Source organism: Mus caroli, chromosome 15 (assembly GCF_900094665.2).
Source record: "Mus caroli chromosome 15, CAROLI_EIJ_v1.1, whole genome shotgun sequence".
Taxonomy (NCBI): domain Eukaryota; kingdom Metazoa; phylum Chordata; class Mammalia; order Rodentia; family Muridae; genus Mus; species Mus caroli.
This window is the reverse complement of record NC_034584.1, coordinates 69,661,308-69,678,470: the sequence shown is the minus strand read 5'-3', so window position 1 is coordinate 69,678,470 and position 17,163 is coordinate 69,661,308. Positions and strand designations below refer to the sequence as shown.

Here is a 17,163-nt window from a genome sequence, read left to right as displayed (position 1 = left end):
GTCAATTTAATGAGAAAATCCATCCAGTCTCTTGGCCATGTTCCTACCTGATATAGGGCACAGAGCGATCTCAGACATCCATTTGCAGCCTGGCCCAGCAGGTGGCTCAAAGTGTGAGCCCCCACCCCACCCCAGGCAAGCATGTCTGTGGGCCTCCTTAGACCTCCTGTTGAACAGGTCCATTGGCCTCTGACCTCTGACCAAGCTTGTCCTATGCCTCTTTGGCCTCCCTGCCACACCCAACCTTCCTAGGCTTCCTTAGCCTACCCTTTGGCTGTTTTAGGCTCCTCCCTCAGCCACCCTGGACCTTCCTAGCTTCCACAGCCCTCTTGCTGGCCTCCCTGGATTACCCACCTATCATATGGCCTAGGTATGAGGTCCTGGGTCCCAACTGTTCTCCTGTTTGCACAGCAAGGGACAGGAAAAGCACCTGCTTCTGTAGGTAGTTTGACTCCTCAGTGAGAGCTGCCCAGTTCCTCAAGGTGCCTAGCCATCCTCTGGGTATGGTCCACCTTTATGGTCCACTGTCCTTCTCCCACTAACAGCTTACAGCGTTGTTATGACAGCTACTAGCTAGTGACCACCAGCCTTGGCCCCATCACCCACTCTGTCTTTGCACGGCAACATCCTGACAGGTACCATGGACCTGGTGATGTTGCTATGACCACTCTCATAGTCACCTTAGTGGTCATCTTTCCTCAGCGTCACTGCACACCATGGTCACCTCACGATCACTTCATCCTTATAACAGTCACCTTGCTCAGTGGTCACTCAGTTCACCTCATGATCACCTCACTCCGTGGTCACTTAACCTCCATGGTGACGTCATCCCATGGTCACCATGTCCTCATGGGTACTTTCACTGTTTGCCACCAGCAACCCACCTCAGTCTGCCTAACTACCATTCATGGAGGTCTGCCCTATCACCCTGCGGTTTCCCAGGCTGGTCCTGCTCATCTGGCTGTGTGTCAGGGAGCCAATGGCTCACTTCCCGGATGGGGGTCCAGGCCTGGGGCCTCGTGGGGGTCATGGAGCCAGGAACTCTGGGCTGACAACAGGGGCAGGTGTCACTCTCAGAAGTAAACACTGCCCGCTTATAATGAATGGTGGGCCGCGGGGGAGCCACTGCGGTATTTAACAGCCGATATTGGACTGTGCAGCTCAGCCTGGAACAGGCACATTATGAAGGCTAATGGATTTTTGAGGCCAGATTGATTTTTCATTAATTTGGTAAAAATCTTTTTCCTCTCCCCTATAATTCTGTCTTAAAACGCTCCCCCTGACAGCTCGATAAGTCACTCCCCGCCTTAATGCACGTCTGGCTCAACGTCTGGGGCTGCGGGGGGAGGGGAAGTCAGAGCAGCTGCCAATCACCCCCCAGGTAAATACTGCATTATGCATGGGCATGGAGCCTGGGCCACCCCAAGGTGGACACACAGAACAGTAGCCAGCCCAGGCTGCTGTAGACCCTCTCTGTCGGGTAGGCCTTGGCCACAGGCCTCCTAGGGCTTCTGGGATGACAGGCAAGCCCTGAGACACCATCGTGAGGAGAGCTGAGGCAGAGACCCCTTCATGAAGGATGGGACCTCGGATTTGTGAGGCCTCTTGCTCAGCTCCCCCACAGCCCCAGCCTACAGTCCACAGTCCAGTCTGGATTCCCACAACAGGGGGGGCTGCTATTTCAGTCGTGCCGTCAGCAGCTGGGCCAGCCTGGGCCCGCCAGAGCTGTCTCCCCATTTTCCAGCCCACCTTGACTTTCTTTTCTAGATGCTCCCAGACTCCACCCTAGGGTTCCTAGATTGTCCTAGTGTTATTCTCTACAGGTGACACTTGGGCTTCAGGTGACTCTGGCCTTTCTGTCCAGCCAAAGAATCCACTCAGCATCTACCTTATTACCTTGATGTCCACTCGAATGCCAGCACCAAGAGATCCACGAGAGCTGCCCGCCATTCCTAATGCTATCCCATTTCCTGGAGTCACAGCATCATGGTTGCCTAGGCCCAGACTGGACACTTAAGTATCAGAGATGGTGAAGAAGATGGTGATACACAGAGGTGTTGATGCCAGGGATAGTGGGTAAGGTCGGGCAGACAGGAGCCAGGGAGGAAGACTGATGCTTCATGGTTTGCTCTACATGGCCTGCTCAGCTTGCTTTCTTATACTTCCCAGGACCACCTGCTCAGGGATGACACCACCCACAGTGAACTGGGCCTTCCCACACCAATCATCAACGAAGAAAATGCTCCACAGACTTGCCCACGGGCCCATCTGACTCCCCCTTGAAGGTCCCTTTCCCCCAGGGTGACTCTAACCTGTGTTAGATTGACAGAAATGAATTAGCACTGTGGCGGAGGCAGGGGACTTCAGTGATGGCTGCACAGAAGTGATTTTGACATAAGCCGTGGTTGAATGGGACGACGGAGGTTGGGCGGTGGAGCCGACCTGTGTTGGTGGGGATGGAGATGGGGTGAAAAGCTGTTGGGGAAAGAGAAGAGGGGGAGGAGGAGAGAGAAGAGAGGGGAATGTGAGGGTTGTGAAGTTGGGGATACAGAAGGGGAGAGTGAAGGGTGTGTGTGCCTAGCAGAACAATTCTGGGGCCTCGCGGCAGGTGTGTGGGGAGATCACTTCCACAGCCTGCAGGGGAGAATGGGACTCGGGTCTCATGAGTGGATAGGACCAGGGTTGGGGCCTCTCTGTCCTACCTGACACATGAGAGCAGCATGCTGAGGACATTGGTTGTGGGTGAGGGGCTGGGCTGTGGCCACAGCCCACTCACCTCCTCAGAGCTGAGGGAAGAGCCACAGGACATACATAGCTGGGACTGGAGTCTCAGTGGCCTATATGGGTACAGTGCATCTTTTCTTGAGTCAGAGCAGAGCCCTTGCTGGGCCTGTCTAGCGTTCTCTGCTCTTGGAACAGGGCCAAGAACCTTTCTACCCCTGAGGGAGCCAGGGTCCTGGACCCCCACTGTCTAGAGAGTTTTGTTGCCCTGCCCACCAGAGTTGTGGGTTCTGTGCTCTTGGTGGAGAGCCGTGGCAGGTCACGGTGTGATGGCTGTTCTCTGGCAGTGGCTTTCCGAAAGCCAACAGGCTTTCTAGCCAGGCTAGTGTGATCTGGACTAATCTAGCTCCTCCCAGGGCAGCCGCAGGTCTTCACCCTCTCTTTCTTATTCTGAGAAATGGAGGCACAGGCAGCAAAACCTCTGTAACTCTGTGCCTTGTTCTGGCTTGGCCATCATTTTCTCCCCTTGGGCTACAGCTCTGAGTAGCTCACTCCTGTTATCTGTCCTATATCAGTTGCCTCTCCCCACTTGAGCCAGTACCCAGCCAGAACCCCCCTACTGTGGGCTCCTGACTTAGGTGCCCCATCAGGCAGGACACATGTCTGGCTTGCATCTTCACCCCTCTTCCTTGGACAGCCCAACCGTGTAGTGTTAAATTTACTCAGGGATGACAGGAGTTCAGGGACCCACCTCCCTGGCCTGGGAGCTTTGGTGCACGGATTTCTCCCATGTCTGCAAACTGAACTCACAAATCCCTGGCCAGTGGGAACAATGAACAAAATAAAATATTGATGGGCATGGGGGGTGCGCGTGGTAGGCGGAGGCTCTGGGCTGGGCCTCAGATCCAAAGCACACATGTGAAAGGAGGGGCCTAGAAGACGGGGTAGCCCTGAGGCCCCTGAGGTTGAGGCAGGTAGCAGGGTCCTTCCACCTGGCCATCTCTATTTGACTATCCATCACCAGCCCCCCACTCCACGTGCACCCCGCCCTCACTCCATCTCCACCCCCACTCTCTCTTCTGCGCCTCCCTCTCCCACATTAATCTCCGGGCCTCTCACTGCTGATTCAAGCAAAACAGAGTTTGCCTTTTCCCCTCTCGGCAGATTTTGTTGGCAAAGCAGAAAGGAATCACAGCATACGCACGTCTCAGCCTTCTGCCCAGGGAGCCACTCTGAAAATGAAGCAGCCCTCCGTGGTGTGAGCTGACTTGGGTTGTATGTGTGGCCGGTGTGCACAGGCACCCACCCCACTTCTACGAGCCTTGTGATCTCCCTGATGGTTCTGGACCCTGGCTCCTCATTGGCTGTGAGGAGACAGGCCGGTCCCTGTTCTTCCCTCTCAGGCAGCACATGTGTGACATATGTCTCATGTCCTCTGCAGGTACTCGGAGCCCTCACTAACCAGTTGGCCCTATCCTTGTTCATGACCCCAGGGTCCACCTGTGATCTACAAGCCAGAGGCTGCAGTTCTGAGCAGGGGTGTGGCCAAGCAAAAGCAGCCCAAGGTGGGGACATTGACTCTAAAGGCTGAGAAGATGCCAGCTAGGTCAGAAGGTTTGGGGAACTGTGTGGGGTGGGGTGGTAGGGAGAGATATGCCAGGGTAAATGGGCCAGAACTAGGATTGCTCATATTCTCGGTGGAGTACCCATCAGCCGGCCCATTAGGGTAGCAGTGTGTGTTAAGATCAGGGCCAGAACCCTCCAGCATGCGTTACATACACCCATTTTCCCGTCTAAAAAAGTTCACACAGAGGGCTAAGTAGGGCTTCCCTGGTCACTCAGTCCTAGCTCAGATGGAATTCTAGACTCTACCTGGTCTTGGGAGCTTTCTCACCTTGACAGCTGGGCCTGAGTCAAGGACCTCTGTCCTCCTTCTGGGAGAAGTCTCCACAGCACAGGAAGGGCCTTAAGAGAGGTCCCTGAAATGGGGAAACTTTTGAGCCAGGTACTTGAGAGTTAAGGCAGAGAGCTCAGTTAGCAAGGGCCCAGGAGCGAAGGCAGCATGGAAAGATTAGCAGAGAGGGTACAGACAGGCCCTGGTAGCCTAGCCACTCACTGTGCAGGTGAGGGGCAGCTCCAGGCGTCATCTCGACAGATCACCCAAGATGTGTGTGTGTGTGTGTGCATGCATGTGTGTGTCCCACGCTTACTGTCCTCCACAAGGTCTGCCCCCCTGTCATTCCTGATTATCATGTAATGGCTTCCTTGACACACAGTTTTATTAATAAAATTAGCAAGTTTTGCAGAGCCTGAGCAGCCTTGCCCATTCTGCTGAGCTGGAGATTGTCCTGGAAGGGCAGGTGAGTGGATCCCCTGGGTGGGTGCCTCTCCTATTTCAGAAGAAGGCTGCATCTTCAGGACTCACTCCACTCACCGGCTGGCCCTGGACGCGGATGTCTGGCCAGGGTGATGGCCGGCAGAGCCCTGGACTGTGTAGGCAGACCTGGAGCATGGACTTGGGTGCTTTCTCCTGGGAGTCCCTGGGCAGGGGTTTGAGGATGAAAGGGCGTGGGTGGGTTGCTGACTACGGAGCTGGCCTGGCCGCTTGCTTCTCTTTCCTGGGCTGTTCTCAGGTTCTTAGAATCCTGGGGGTTGGAAGAGCTGCAGCCTCCTTGGGCTGCATGAATGGGTGACAGCCGCCCCCTGGTGGTTGCAGAGAGCAAGTTCTCCATCTAATTTGTTTTCTTTGTAGTTCGGGGACTGAGGCCAGGGTTTCTTGCATTCTCTACTACGGAGATACATACAGCCTTTCTGTTTCCATGCGGAACCTTTGAGGGAGAGCATCTTCATGGCTTCAGCCATGCATAGCTCAGGACTGCGTTTCATGTGGCGCCCCCACCCTGTCCCTCTGGAGTCCGGGTCCTGAGCCCACCCTTCTGGGGAACCTGTCAGGACCTGCGTGGGAGCAGGTAGAATGGGCAACAGGATGGTCTGAAAGTTGGGGAAGCATGAAGGGACTGGAGATAAAAATGTCTTTGCTGAGATCTTACACACAGAAGAGCTGACTAACCAGCAAGGGAGGCTGGTGACCAGAAGGGCTACTAGGAACCAGGCAGAATCAGGGTGGAGCCCGTCAGGGTACATGCCCAGAGCAACTGGATGTGAGGATAGAGCCAGGCATCCGCAGAGTAGATGAGGCATGGCAGGGGCCAAGGGGCCTGCTGCGGGAGGATGGCCCCAGCTCTGCTGCCCTCTGCAGAGGGACACTACATCTGGACTACACCGAGACATCTCTCTGGTGGGGTAAAGTGATCGGGGCTTCAGTACCTGACTCAGACTCACCTCATCTGACCAGCATTTTTAATAGACATCTCTAAGCAAGATGGGGGCAGCCTGATAGTCCCCAAGAGTAGAGGACAGACCCCACTAGGCACACCTGGCTAGTTGGAGCTGGTTCCAGGGTGATGTACATAGGAGTATGGCCCCCACAGCCATCCTGAGCACACAGGGATACGGGGTGTCCAGCTCAGGGGCAGGTGACACAGTTCCTGTTGGTGCAGGGGTCAGGGTGGCTTCCAGTCTTGCCTTGTTTATTCTTGCGGCTCCAGCCAAGGATGGGCCAGGGGCGGGTACGTGTGGGCATCGGTGTCTCAAAACCACACTCTCTCTGGTTCCACAGCAGTGCTGCCCGTCGGGGTCCCTGCAGCCAGGACAGAGATGGATGATGTCAGCCATCACTGCCTGCCCTATCTGTGGCCACCCTGAGAAAAGATTAGAGCCTTCTAGGAGCCATAGGTGTGTTAGGGGCATGTTAGGGGCATTTGAAGTGGCCATGCGAGGCTCCTTGTTTGTTGCTTGCCACCCAACCCTGGAGTGGCCATGCTGGACAGATGTGACCTCTGGGATAGCCTGGTCTACTCTGGGGACAAAAACCCCACCAAGGTGGTCTGGGGGCTTCATCTGGAGTAGGACAATAGCCACATTATGGAGGCACAATCAGAGGTGACCATTGCCCAGAAAGCCACTCCTACTGAAGGCTACCTAGCTACCTTCTCTCTGAGGACCCGGGGGCAGGGTTGGGGACAACCAGGGCTGGGTAGGACTGAGGGTTGGGGAGCTTTTTCTAGGCCAAGCGCTTACTGTGCCACGTGGCTCAGGGCTGGGCAGCAAGGACACGACCTGCAGGCTCACGCCTTCCTCGCCCATGCTCCTCAGCTGCGTCACCACCTCCAGGTGCTTCCACCACTTGCATGGCTGCCCGTTCACAGACACGATGTAGTCACCCTCCTTCAGGCCAGCGGACTGCGGAGAATGTGGATCAGTGAGGCGGTGGCAGTATCTAGCGGTCCTCTAGGATTCCAGCACCCGGGGCTAGAGGGCCTTTACCTCAGCCTGACCCCCAGGGACGACAGCAGCGATGAGGACCGGAGAGTCTCCGCGCAGCGTGAACCCGAAGCCTCCCTCTCCTCGAGTCATGTGCACCGGCCCTACCAACTGCCATCGGTTCTTCGTTGAAAACACGGACAAGGGTCCCTGGGAGGAGACAAGTGGTGGAGGGCTGGCTGGGTGGCAGTCACAGAGCCACTGACCCCCATCTTAGCCCACACACCTTGGAGCAGAAACAGGGGTGGGGCCGAAGGGAAGAGGGACAGGTTGGGGAACTGGCCTGCTCACCAGCCGATGGAAGAAGTCAGTCACCTTCACCTGCGACAGGCTAGGCATCCTCACCTCTGGGGTCTGGTGAGTCTTGGCTGACCAGGTAGGAGGAAAAGGAGGATTGGAGCCGAACCCCAGGCCCTTGGCCCTCCCAGAACCAGCGTTCCACCCGTGGGATTTGGCTCAGCTCAGAGGAGTGTGTGGCCCGAGAGGGTTGTCCCTACTGACAGCTGGGACTGCACTATTTCCCTGAATATACGAAGAGGTTCCCAGGAATGTACTTGGAAGCCCCAGATGGCACCGTGCCTCTGTCCCCTCTTGCAAGGCAAGAGTCAAGTGGGGAAGGAAGTGGCAGGGGATGCTGGGCTGATATCCTCACAGTCTCCACTCCTCAACACAGCCTGCCTCCCACCCACCCAAAGAGGGCTTCACTGTGTGAGGCTGTCCTTCAACTCTGTCCTCCTGATTCGGGGTCCCTAGTGCTAGGCTGGGATCTATAGACACATGCTACCACACCCGGCTTGCTGACTGCCTCTCAGCTGTAGCTGCGGGGGCTCAGCTTGGCCCTCTGACTGGCAGACTCATCCCGAGGGGCCCTAGATGCTCACGTTGGATGTCCGGGGCCTCCGTAGCCTCGAAGAAGTCATCCTCGCGCTCGAGCTGTGAGTACTTGGCCAGGGAGCGCCGCAGTGCCTGAGTCACCACAACCTGCAGCAGGTCCACCTTGCGCAGGACTCTGCACAAGGTGTGAAGCCGCAGCGCCTCCTCCTGGCCCAGGATGGCACGCTTCAGGTGGGCCTTGGCTGTGCACAGGCATGGCACTGTCACACACACGCACGCACGCACGCACGCACCATGCATGCAAGCTGGCCCCTTCCAGGCGGGGTTCCAGACCCTGTCTCAGAATGCATTAGGAAGTGGAATGAGCCACAGGGTTGGATGGTGTTGACCAGATTGGTAAAGTCCTGCCAGGCCCAACAGTCGAGCAAGGGAAGAAAGAGCTGTCCCCAGCTGCCCAGTTTAACAACCCTCATCTCAGCAGTTCCCACCAACCCAGGGATGTCAGCTGCTGAGTGGCTGTCGGGGCCACACCGTGGTTAGCCCAGGGCCCTGCCTGCGATGTCTCACCAAGCTTCCTGCGGTCTTCTGGGTGCTGCGGCAGTGTGGGGCCCAGGGGCTCATGGGGAGTGGAGGGCTGGAAGACGTGCTCCTGCCTTGCGAGTTCACCCTTGGCTGCTGCTAGGGGTCAGAGAGTCCATGAGCCTGAGTAGGGAGCCTCTGAGGGTCCACACAGGCACGAGGAGGGACACACTCACGGTGGCTTTCGCAGAGGGCCATGGCTGCGTGATAGTGGGCCAGGGCGCAGAAGTGCTCAGCCTTGACGTGCGCCAGGTTAGTCCAGGAGGCAGGCAGGTAGTCTCGGACAGGTGGCTGGGCCATGACCCGGTGCACAAGCCCATATTCAGTTGCCACCTGCCAACAGGCATGAAGGTACAAATGGAAACTCTCTTTCCTTCAGCCCATTGGAGCTCAAGAGACAAGGCCACTGCCTCTGCACCCTAGGCTTAATCTCCATCTACTCTCCCCCACATTCCAGCAGCCTCTCCCTAGACTCCAAGCTGAGCCAGACCTGGGCATCTGGGGGCTCGGTTCCTATTCTCAGGACCTTAAGAAAAACTGGGACAGCAACTGGCTTTAGTGAGTGACACAGAGCACTAGATGCAGGTGCCTCTTCTGTGGCTACCCATCCTTCCCTGACCCGGCTCCATCCCAACCTTGTCCCTGTCCTCCTGAGCTCTGCTCTTCACTCTTTGAGTGGCCACCAAATCGGGCTTCTGGGCAGGGCTCCTTGCCCTCACCTGGGCAGCTTCCTGGGCGAGCTGCAGTTGATCTGGACAGATGTCAGGTGTGGCAGAGGCTGGCAGTAAAAGGCCCTTGAAGATGCATTCCTGTGCCTGGGCAATCATGAGCTGCTCCAGCATGGAGAGAGAGGCAGCACTCATGTCTGGGCTTGGCGCGTGGGAGAAGTTCTCCCTCAGGAGTCTGAAGGCCCCTGAGGATGGATACAGTGCTCATGCGGGCAGGGATTCCCCATGCCCACCAAGACGACCTTCAGAACTTCACACAGGGAGGCCATGTCCACCAACACTACTTCCTGCCACAGAGCTGGGTGCTACACCCTTCTTATTTATGGTCTACAGCCCTCACCAGCAGCCCTCTGGAAAGCCTCAGCAGCGTGGTTGGTGCCCTCGGTGCAGGAGCAATCCTGCCGTGCTCCGATCTGCGTGTGGAGTGCCCCAATGTTAAACAGTACACTGCCCTTCTCGAAGGCCAGAGCCCGCTGCTGTGCCGGGACCCCCGTGAGCGAGTCGTACCTGCGGCATGGTGTCAGGATGGGTACAGTTCCCATATTGACCTGGCCTCCCATCCCTGGGCCTCTGCCTCTGTTGCTAGCCCCTACCAGTGGAAGAGCAGCCCTGGGCTCCTGGAGGGACTGAAGAAACGTGCGTCCAGGAAACAGAGCTGGCTATAGTAGGCTGCGAGCAGATCCAGGCCCGCCTCGTCTCTGCTGGGAGTCCTCGTGGCCTAGAAGGGAGAGTCCGGGTGGGCCCAGTTCCAAGACCCACCATCACCATGCCACCCTAGGAAATCCCTGGGTATCATTTCCAAGGAGCACTTGACATCCTGGGGACTTTGAAGGCAGTCTGGCACAAGAGGTCACGTAGGGCCCCGAGGAGGGGCCATGCACTGCTCCTTCTAAGAGCAACAGAGCACAGCTGGAACAGAGTCAGCTGTTAGTCCCAGGTCCTTCCACGAACACTGGCTATCTCCTGGATTTCCTCCCACCATGTAGGGAATCCATGTGAATCTCTACACCGGGATCCAACCTTCTCTCCCACCTTCCTCTTCTGTCTGTCTCTGGAGCAACCAGACGGGGAGCAGCCCACCCACCTGCCGTAGGTCTTCTAGTTCCTGGATCTCTGTCTCAAAGGAGGTACCATCCTCTCCAAAGTGCTCAGAGATCAGCTCCTGAAGGAAGAACGGGTATTGCCCTTGGGGGGCACTCCATCCCTGGCAGCCTGCTCTGGGGATGGGAGGGGGTGTGGTAGAGCAGGCTGACTTTGTACTTGGGGCCAAGGAGAAGGGCTGAAGACCTGGGGGGGCTGCTGAATATTGGTGGATGCTGGTGTTCTGGTTCCCAGGGCTTGGGTTCCTAAGACAGAACTGGGACGGGGGTTCTTATGGTATCATCTTTACACATATTCTTCTCATCTGCCACCTTGTAGACTCAGATGCAAAATCATGAGGTCATGTCTCTTTCCTGAGAGCCCCTACAGGCCCTGGATGAAGGATCATGGCCTGCTCTGGAATCTGAACCCCCTCCAGGTCACTCAGGAGCCAGCTGTTCTCAAAGAGTAGGTACCACATGGGTGACATCCTTGAGGCAGGGGATCCTAGAACTTGGTGGTTGGACTGGGGATGTCAGAATGGTGAGGCCCCTTCATAGCTATTCTGGGGCAGGGCCTCAATCCAATCCCTCACATAACCCTTACGTGGGGACCAGAAGGTAGCAGGAGAGCAGGTTCAGTTCCCCTTATGGTTCTTCTTCCTCCTCACTGTGCCTCAGCTTCCTCATTTGTTCAAGGAGATGGCTAGATTAGGAAGCATCTAAGCCCCGCCCCCAGCCCACTTCAGGGCCACGCCCCTCAAAGTTCACAGGCCAGCACTTACCTTCAGCGGTGTGGCCCAGTCCAACTCCTTGGTTTCCTTCAGGCCCAGGGGGATCATGGGAATAGTAATCCCTTCGCTAGAACCAGAAGAATGGGCTCTAGACCGGCTACCCACAGCGGCCCCTTTATCCTGAGGTTCCCGCCGCCCGGCTGCACCCTCCACACATGTCTGCGCGCCCCGCCCCGGCGCATCTCATACCCCTCTGGCTGGTCCACATCTACGCTGGTGCTCAGCTCTGCCAGCTCCTCTTTCAGGAGCTGCAGGTTGGAGTTGACGTAGCTCAGCTCCAGTGCGACTGTCTCTCGGACCCAGGTGTTGCTGGTGGCTCTGGGAGGGGCCGGGGAAGGAGAGAAGAGCCAGGCCTGAGGCAGCTCCAGTGACCCAGAATCACTGAAGCTCTCCTGCCCCACCCCCAAGCTTCAGAGTCTATCTGAAGGGGTGGGTGCTGCCAGGGCTAGCTCCCCTTGCTGGAGTAAGGGTGGGAGCAGGGCTGGCTCGGAGGTGCCCTCCCTTCTAGGATGCTTCTGCTTAAAGAGTTCATTCTCCAGTGCCACTATGATTCCACCTGGACATGGAGGTCTCTGATGAGAGGGAGGAGGATGCTGAGGGGGTGTAGGCCTGGGGCTCCTGTATAGTGTGGGTTGCAAAGACTGTGGGGACATGAGTGTGTACAGAATGCTGCTGTGCTCAGAGAAAGTAGCCTGGGTCGGATGATCCATCACTTGCAAGGTCTCCAACCTTTGAGTGCCCAGTCACACACAGTCTCTTCTGAGCAGCCTCTGAGGTTTACCAGATACTGTTGGGCCTCCTAAAGAGGCTTTTGGTCCTCTGGCCAAGCATATCTGGGGAGGCCCAGAGGTAGGAATGGGCCTAGTCTGTCTGTGAGGGTCTAGGCTAATGGTGAACTGTATAGTGTGGCTACTGGGACTGGAACAGCAGCTGGGTCATGGCTGTCTGCCCATGTGTCCCTCTTTCTGACTAATAACAGGATCGCCACCCTGTCCAGGGCCATGCGGCAGCAGCTGCTCACCTGTAGAGGTTTTCAGCACCCGTCCGCATCCGGAGCTCCTTGCTGATCTGCTGGTGGAGCCGAGCCCTGTGACTCTGCAGCTGGCCAGGCTGGTTTTGCACAAAGGAGTCATAGCCCTGCATGGAGGATGCAAGTTGTTATGCCCACAGTGCCCCCATCAGCATAACCCTCGCCAAGTTCAGAGGACCTGGGTCTGTCTTAGGGGGAAGAAATAGGCACTGTGGGCTGGATCTCGAGCTAGTGTCACAGGGAGGGGCCTAGGCAGGCCTGGCTGGGGAACAGGGGTGAGGTGCCTCTCCTCAATGCTTCACAGATAACGTAGGCTCAGACTCATCCCAACCAGCGAATTGGCCCATACATCAAGAGGCCTCTCCAAATAACCCACTCTCCTAACACTGGGTACTTCATAGATCCAAGGTTTAAAATATGATGTAATGGAGTTCTGGACCCAGCTCTTGAGAGATGGCTCAGTGGGTAAGAGCCCAGACTGCTCTTGCAGAAGACCCAAGTTCGGTTCCCAGCAACCATGTCAGGTGGCTCATAATTATCTGTAATTCTACTTCTGATGGGGGAATCCAACACCTCTGGCCTCTAAGGACACCTGTACTCATACGTAAATAATCACACACAGACATGTAAACAATATACACATAATTAAAAATAAAATCTTTTAAAAATTAAAATAAGGGGATGGAGAGATGGCTCAGCGGTTAAGACCACAGGTTGCTCTTCCAGAGGACCCAAGTTCAATTCCTAGCATCCATATGGCAGCCCAAAGCTATAACTCCAGTTCCAGGGGATCCGACACCCTCACACAGACATACATGCAGGCAAAACACAAATGCACATAAAATAAAATAAAATAAAATAAAATATGTTGTAGTTCCCCATAAGAAGCCCTTTCTAATTGTCCTTGCTGAAATCAATGTCTTATGCTCTGGGGACTCACCAGATCAACTCAGCATGTTGTACAATTTGCCTTGGGCTCTGACCACCTTTCCAGAGAGCTACTACCAAAGCGCAGGACGAACCTCCTTGAAAGGACCCAGCCTATTTAGCCCTGGAGTCTTGTCTCCGGGGCTCTGCCCACAAGGCTTTTGAAGTAGCGTGGCCACAGGCACTGAGAGCCGTGCAGTGATGGGCCATGAGATGGTGCTGCCCAGGAAGTGGGTACCTGGTCTGTGACACAGTGAACAAAGTATTGGGTTCCAGTGTCCCTTTGGCAGCTCCAGTTGGATGAGAGCTCCTCCTGGGTAATGCGAGATCAGTGACCTGTGTCATCTGTGATGTCCCCTCTCTCCAACTACAGGCTCAGCTACAGCCTACAGGGCTTCCTCCCAGAGCTGCCAAGGAGTGGGGAATCGGTGATGCTGCACACAGCCTGAGGTCCTCCAAGCCACGCAGCGCAGCATTCTTGCCCTGCCCGGGTTAACCGACCGGCCTAAGACTTTGTGGTAAAGATTTTGCTGATGGCTCTTTTCCCTGGGGAACACCCTCACTAGTGATCACATATGAGGGAGGAGGTCACAGAAACTGAAAGGCTCTAGTCCAAGCGACACAGAATGGTGTGTGTGTGTGTAAATCCTGGCAGAGCTGATCCTGGCCATGCATTCAAAGTGTGGCTTATTGTTATGCAAAGGACAGCCTCAGGATCTTGCACTTACGCCTTGGCATGGATGGAGCTCCTGGAGGCAATCACTTAGACTGTGGCCCCAGGGTTACCATGAAGCCATCTTTCATGTCACTGAAGAAGTGCCCACAGAAGTGGCACCTGGGCTCACTCTGAAAGAAGGAGGCCATTAAGTCATCCTTGGGTGACCACAGATAGGTGACTCGCTCTCTGGATAGCTGGCACAAGATAGCATAGGGATAGAGTGGAGCCACATTGTACTGACTCCTTCTCAGGGCCCACCCCTGCCTGTGCAGGAGGGAAACTGAGGCCACAACAGTCTCCTGTCTTCAAAGCTACTAAGAAAACGGCAAACATCTTTCCCCCAAGACCCTACTACAAGGTTCTAAGCTTATTGATGGCCGATAGCCCCAGTCCCTCCCCCACCTGCTAGGGAGCTGCAGCAGCCAGCCACTCTGAGGTTTCACCAGCCCCAGACCCTGGGCCTGTTCTTGCCCTTCTTAACCTTGGTTCACGTATGGAGGCCAAGCCAGCTTCCTAACCTGTTTTGGTGGAAAGGCAAGATAAGCTGGGCTGCATGGATTCTGGAAGCTGATAGCCCACACCCAGTTTTCCACACTGGGCTGAGGGAAGTGCCCAGCAGGGCAGTTACAGGTGCTAAGTAACCATCTCTCTCTATCCGCTGTACGATCTCCCCACCCTCTGGAAACAAAGGCCAGCTAACCATGGCTGACCTCCATGGTGGCTACTCCTGTCTAACTCTGGGAGAACTTGCCATCAGTACAGACATCGCAGCAGCAGTGACCAAACCAGAACAGGGCCTGGCCATGACCAGGGAGGAAAGGCATGGGGGTCGGAGAAACAAAACCTCCCACTCAAAGACCCAGTGACCTGTACTGGGCTGGTCCTCAAGGATTAGCAAAAGGTGGGGAGGTGGGGGGCACAGTTATCCCCACACAGGACTGGGAATAGAAAGAAGGAACAGAGCAATCCTAAGCCTTCCCAAGCTTCTCTTACTGAGTCAGCTCAGTCCCACACTATCCACAGGGAGGCTGACCAATGCAACATGCACCTCCCTCCACAGGGCACCTGAAAGGCATGGCCACCCTAGGAAGAAGAGTTCCTGGAGAACATGTTGCAGGCTGACTCTGTCTCCCTCCCTCCCTCCCTCCCTCCCTCCCTCCTTCCCTCTCCCCAATCTAATCCCTCCCCAGTTCGAGCTCGTCACTGTGGTATCAGGCATGCCTGGTTAGGATGGAGCCCTTGAGGGATCTGTCCAAGTTTCAGTGCCTTCCTCTCTTCCTCTTCCTCTCCCCCCTCTCCTCCAGGAGACCTGATACACACACACACACACACACACACACACACACACACACACACACACACACTGGATAGGATCAGCCAGCAACAAAGTACAATCTGACACCAGGAAGGAAGGTGGGCAAAGGGCCATGGGAACACCCCGGAGAGTGTTGTGACAGCAGCTTCTGCTTAGCAGCCCCTGGGGATGGGCAGGAGTACCCCAGAGCCTACACACATACTAAGAAACCCAAACACTCACTGACCCCTAGGAAATACCCAGACTGGAGAAGCAGAGAAGGTTAACATAATATCCCTTAGGCAAAGAGCAAACTAGTTTTCACTTCACCCCTGTGTTCCTGGAAGCCCAGGCACCCTCATCTCCAGACTCAGGAGCTTTCGAGGGGATGTATGTTGGGGAAAAGTAGTCAGGCTTTCCCGTGAAGTTCCCAAGGTTTTTGCTGTCTGCTGTCACAATCTAACAACTAATGGACAATGGCTCCTACAGATGGGCACGCAGAAGACACTGTTAGAGAAGGAGGCTTTCTAGACGTCAGAAAAAACACGTGCTTGGTGGTGGAGGTGAGGGAGTGGGGGTTGTCACCCATCAGAACCAACTTCTTGGTTCTGAGAACCAAGGGGTTCTCTAGCTTCAGGGGAACCATCTAGACCGTGAATGCTCCAGTGTTATTCCCATCAGGCTGGAACACCGGCTCTGGTCTCTCCTTGGGGGCCTCAGTTTCCCCAGCTGGCTTTCAGGGGAGCGGGTCCCAGGAAGGAAAGGCCGGGAAGGCCGCACTGCACAGCGCGGGGCAGGAGGCTGAAGACCCATACCCCTGCTCAGCCCCCACCTTGCGGATGCTGCCGCCGTCCTGCGGCAGAGAGCTGTCCTCGCCAGTGCCCTGGCCATCTGGCCTCTCCTCAAGGATCATCGCTGCTCGCTCGGACGCTGACCCCGAGAGGCTGCGAGCAGCAGGTTCCTCGCGCTCCAGGGAGGATCAGCCGCGCTGCTCCGACTGTCCCCCTCCTGGAGGGTCCGGCTGACCGGTGCGGCAGAGCGCGGGCCCCGCCTGCAAAACTTGATGTTGTCCAATCAGAGGTGAGAGCTGCTCCGATGGATAGAAACTACTACCAACCAGAGTGAGAGAAAGGCGGGCTCCAGGTAAGGGATCTGGTAACTCTTAGCAACCAGGGCCGCTCGCCGATCAGGGTACGCATGCGCCACGCTAGATGTTAGGCGTGCGGGGAAAGTTAGGAAAAGACAAGCAGAACTGGGGGCGGCGACCAAGAGCCGCTGCAGCCTCTGCAGGGACTTCAAGGCTTTATCTCGTCACCCCGGCAACGGGACCCTCCAGGACTGCTCCAAAAATGTTTACAATGGGGTTTTTCAAGTGCTTGTGCTGATTCTAAAACAATGCCTGCTTTCTTCCCGGCACTAAGAGGCAAAGCGCCGCTTCGGTCCCCTTGCTTCCAGAACCGCCCCCAGAAACCTCGCCTCCGGGACCTGGTTATGCATTTGTTTCCAGAGCCTACATTCTCCTTGACCTCCTTGTGCTTCCAGAACCGGATCGCCTCCCAGAACCCGAATTGGTTTTGAGAATTGGACTTTTTCCAGAACCCGAGCTCCTTGCAGGGCTTACTCCGAAGCACTTCTCAGATTCCATGTGGGCTGGCTCACACCAGATGAGCTGAGAACACAGCCTAGAAATGAGTGGCTAGCCCTTTGTCAAGCTGCTCCAAAGGTCAGCCTCCTCCACGCTGCCCGCCACCCTGGTCACTGCTTGCCCTGACTGAGTCAGCGGCTCAGTCTCTACGCCCCATCCCCCTCACACACACCTGACTCTGTCATCCCCAGATATAAATCTGCTCGGCTAAGCTCTTGGATGTCCCTGGACATTTACAGTGCCCCCCCCCCCCCCCCCCAGAAATGCTTCTCTCCTCCTCCCTGCTAGCTTCTCCAAACTTCCTGGCATTTTTTTGATCCCAAGGCATTCTCTCCTCCCCTCCCCTCGTCTCCTCTCCTCTCCTTTCTTTCCTTTTCTTTCCTCCAGTATCTTCCTGATGAGCGTCACCTAATTTCACTTCATCCTCCACT

The 17,163-nt window shown here is 55.9% G+C and overlaps 1 protein-coding gene across 3 annotated transcripts; it reads right to left on the bottom strand.

Moving 5' to 3' along the window:
* Positions 1 to 4,979: 4,979 nt before the first annotated feature.
* On the bottom strand, positions 4,980 to 16,106 carry Rhpn1 (rhophilin Rho GTPase binding protein 1). 3 transcript variants are annotated; one of them, XM_021184026.2, is made up of 15 exons: positions 15,920 to 16,106; positions 12,140 to 12,255; positions 11,308 to 11,436; positions 11,110 to 11,185; positions 10,330 to 10,407; positions 9,839 to 9,963; positions 9,586 to 9,752; positions 9,237 to 9,430; positions 8,694 to 8,850; positions 8,506 to 8,616; positions 7,986 to 8,180; positions 7,396 to 7,472; positions 7,108 to 7,254; positions 6,862 to 7,023; positions 4,980 to 6,421 (listed from the first exon to the last, which is right to left on the bottom strand). In XM_021184026.2, the coding sequence occupies exons 1-15, from the start codon at positions 15,998 to 16,000 to the stop codon at positions 6,248 to 6,250; spliced, it is 1,989 nt and encodes a 662-aa protein (XP_021039685.1). In that variant the 5' UTR covers positions 16,001 to 16,106; the 3' UTR covers positions 4,980 to 6,247. The 3 variants fall into 3 exon arrangements, with proteins under 3 accessions (XP_021039685.1, XP_021039686.1, XP_021039687.1); XM_021184027.1 differs by having other exon boundaries at positions 6,054 to 6,421; positions 8,506 to 8,613; XM_021184028.2 differs by having other exon boundaries at positions 6,391 to 6,482.
* Positions 16,107 to 17,163: the final 1,057 nt, after the last annotated feature.

What these genes read in the sequence shown, in the direction of transcription:
- Rhpn1 (XM_021184026.2), bottom strand. Translation starts at nt 16,000, where the DNA reads ATGATCCTTGAGGAGAGGCCAGATGGCCAGGGCACTGGCGAGGACAGC. An exon ending in AGAAGACCGCAGGAAGCTTG is followed by an intron (nt 8,181 to 8,505) that starts GTGAGACATCGC and finishes GCCTGTGCACAG; the next exon opens with CCAAGGCCCACCTGAAGCGT. An exon ending in CTGACTTCTTCCATCGGCTG is followed by an intron (nt 7,255 to 7,395) that starts GTGAGCAGGCCA and finishes GTCTCCTCCCAG; the next exon opens with GGACCCTTGTCCGTGTTTTC.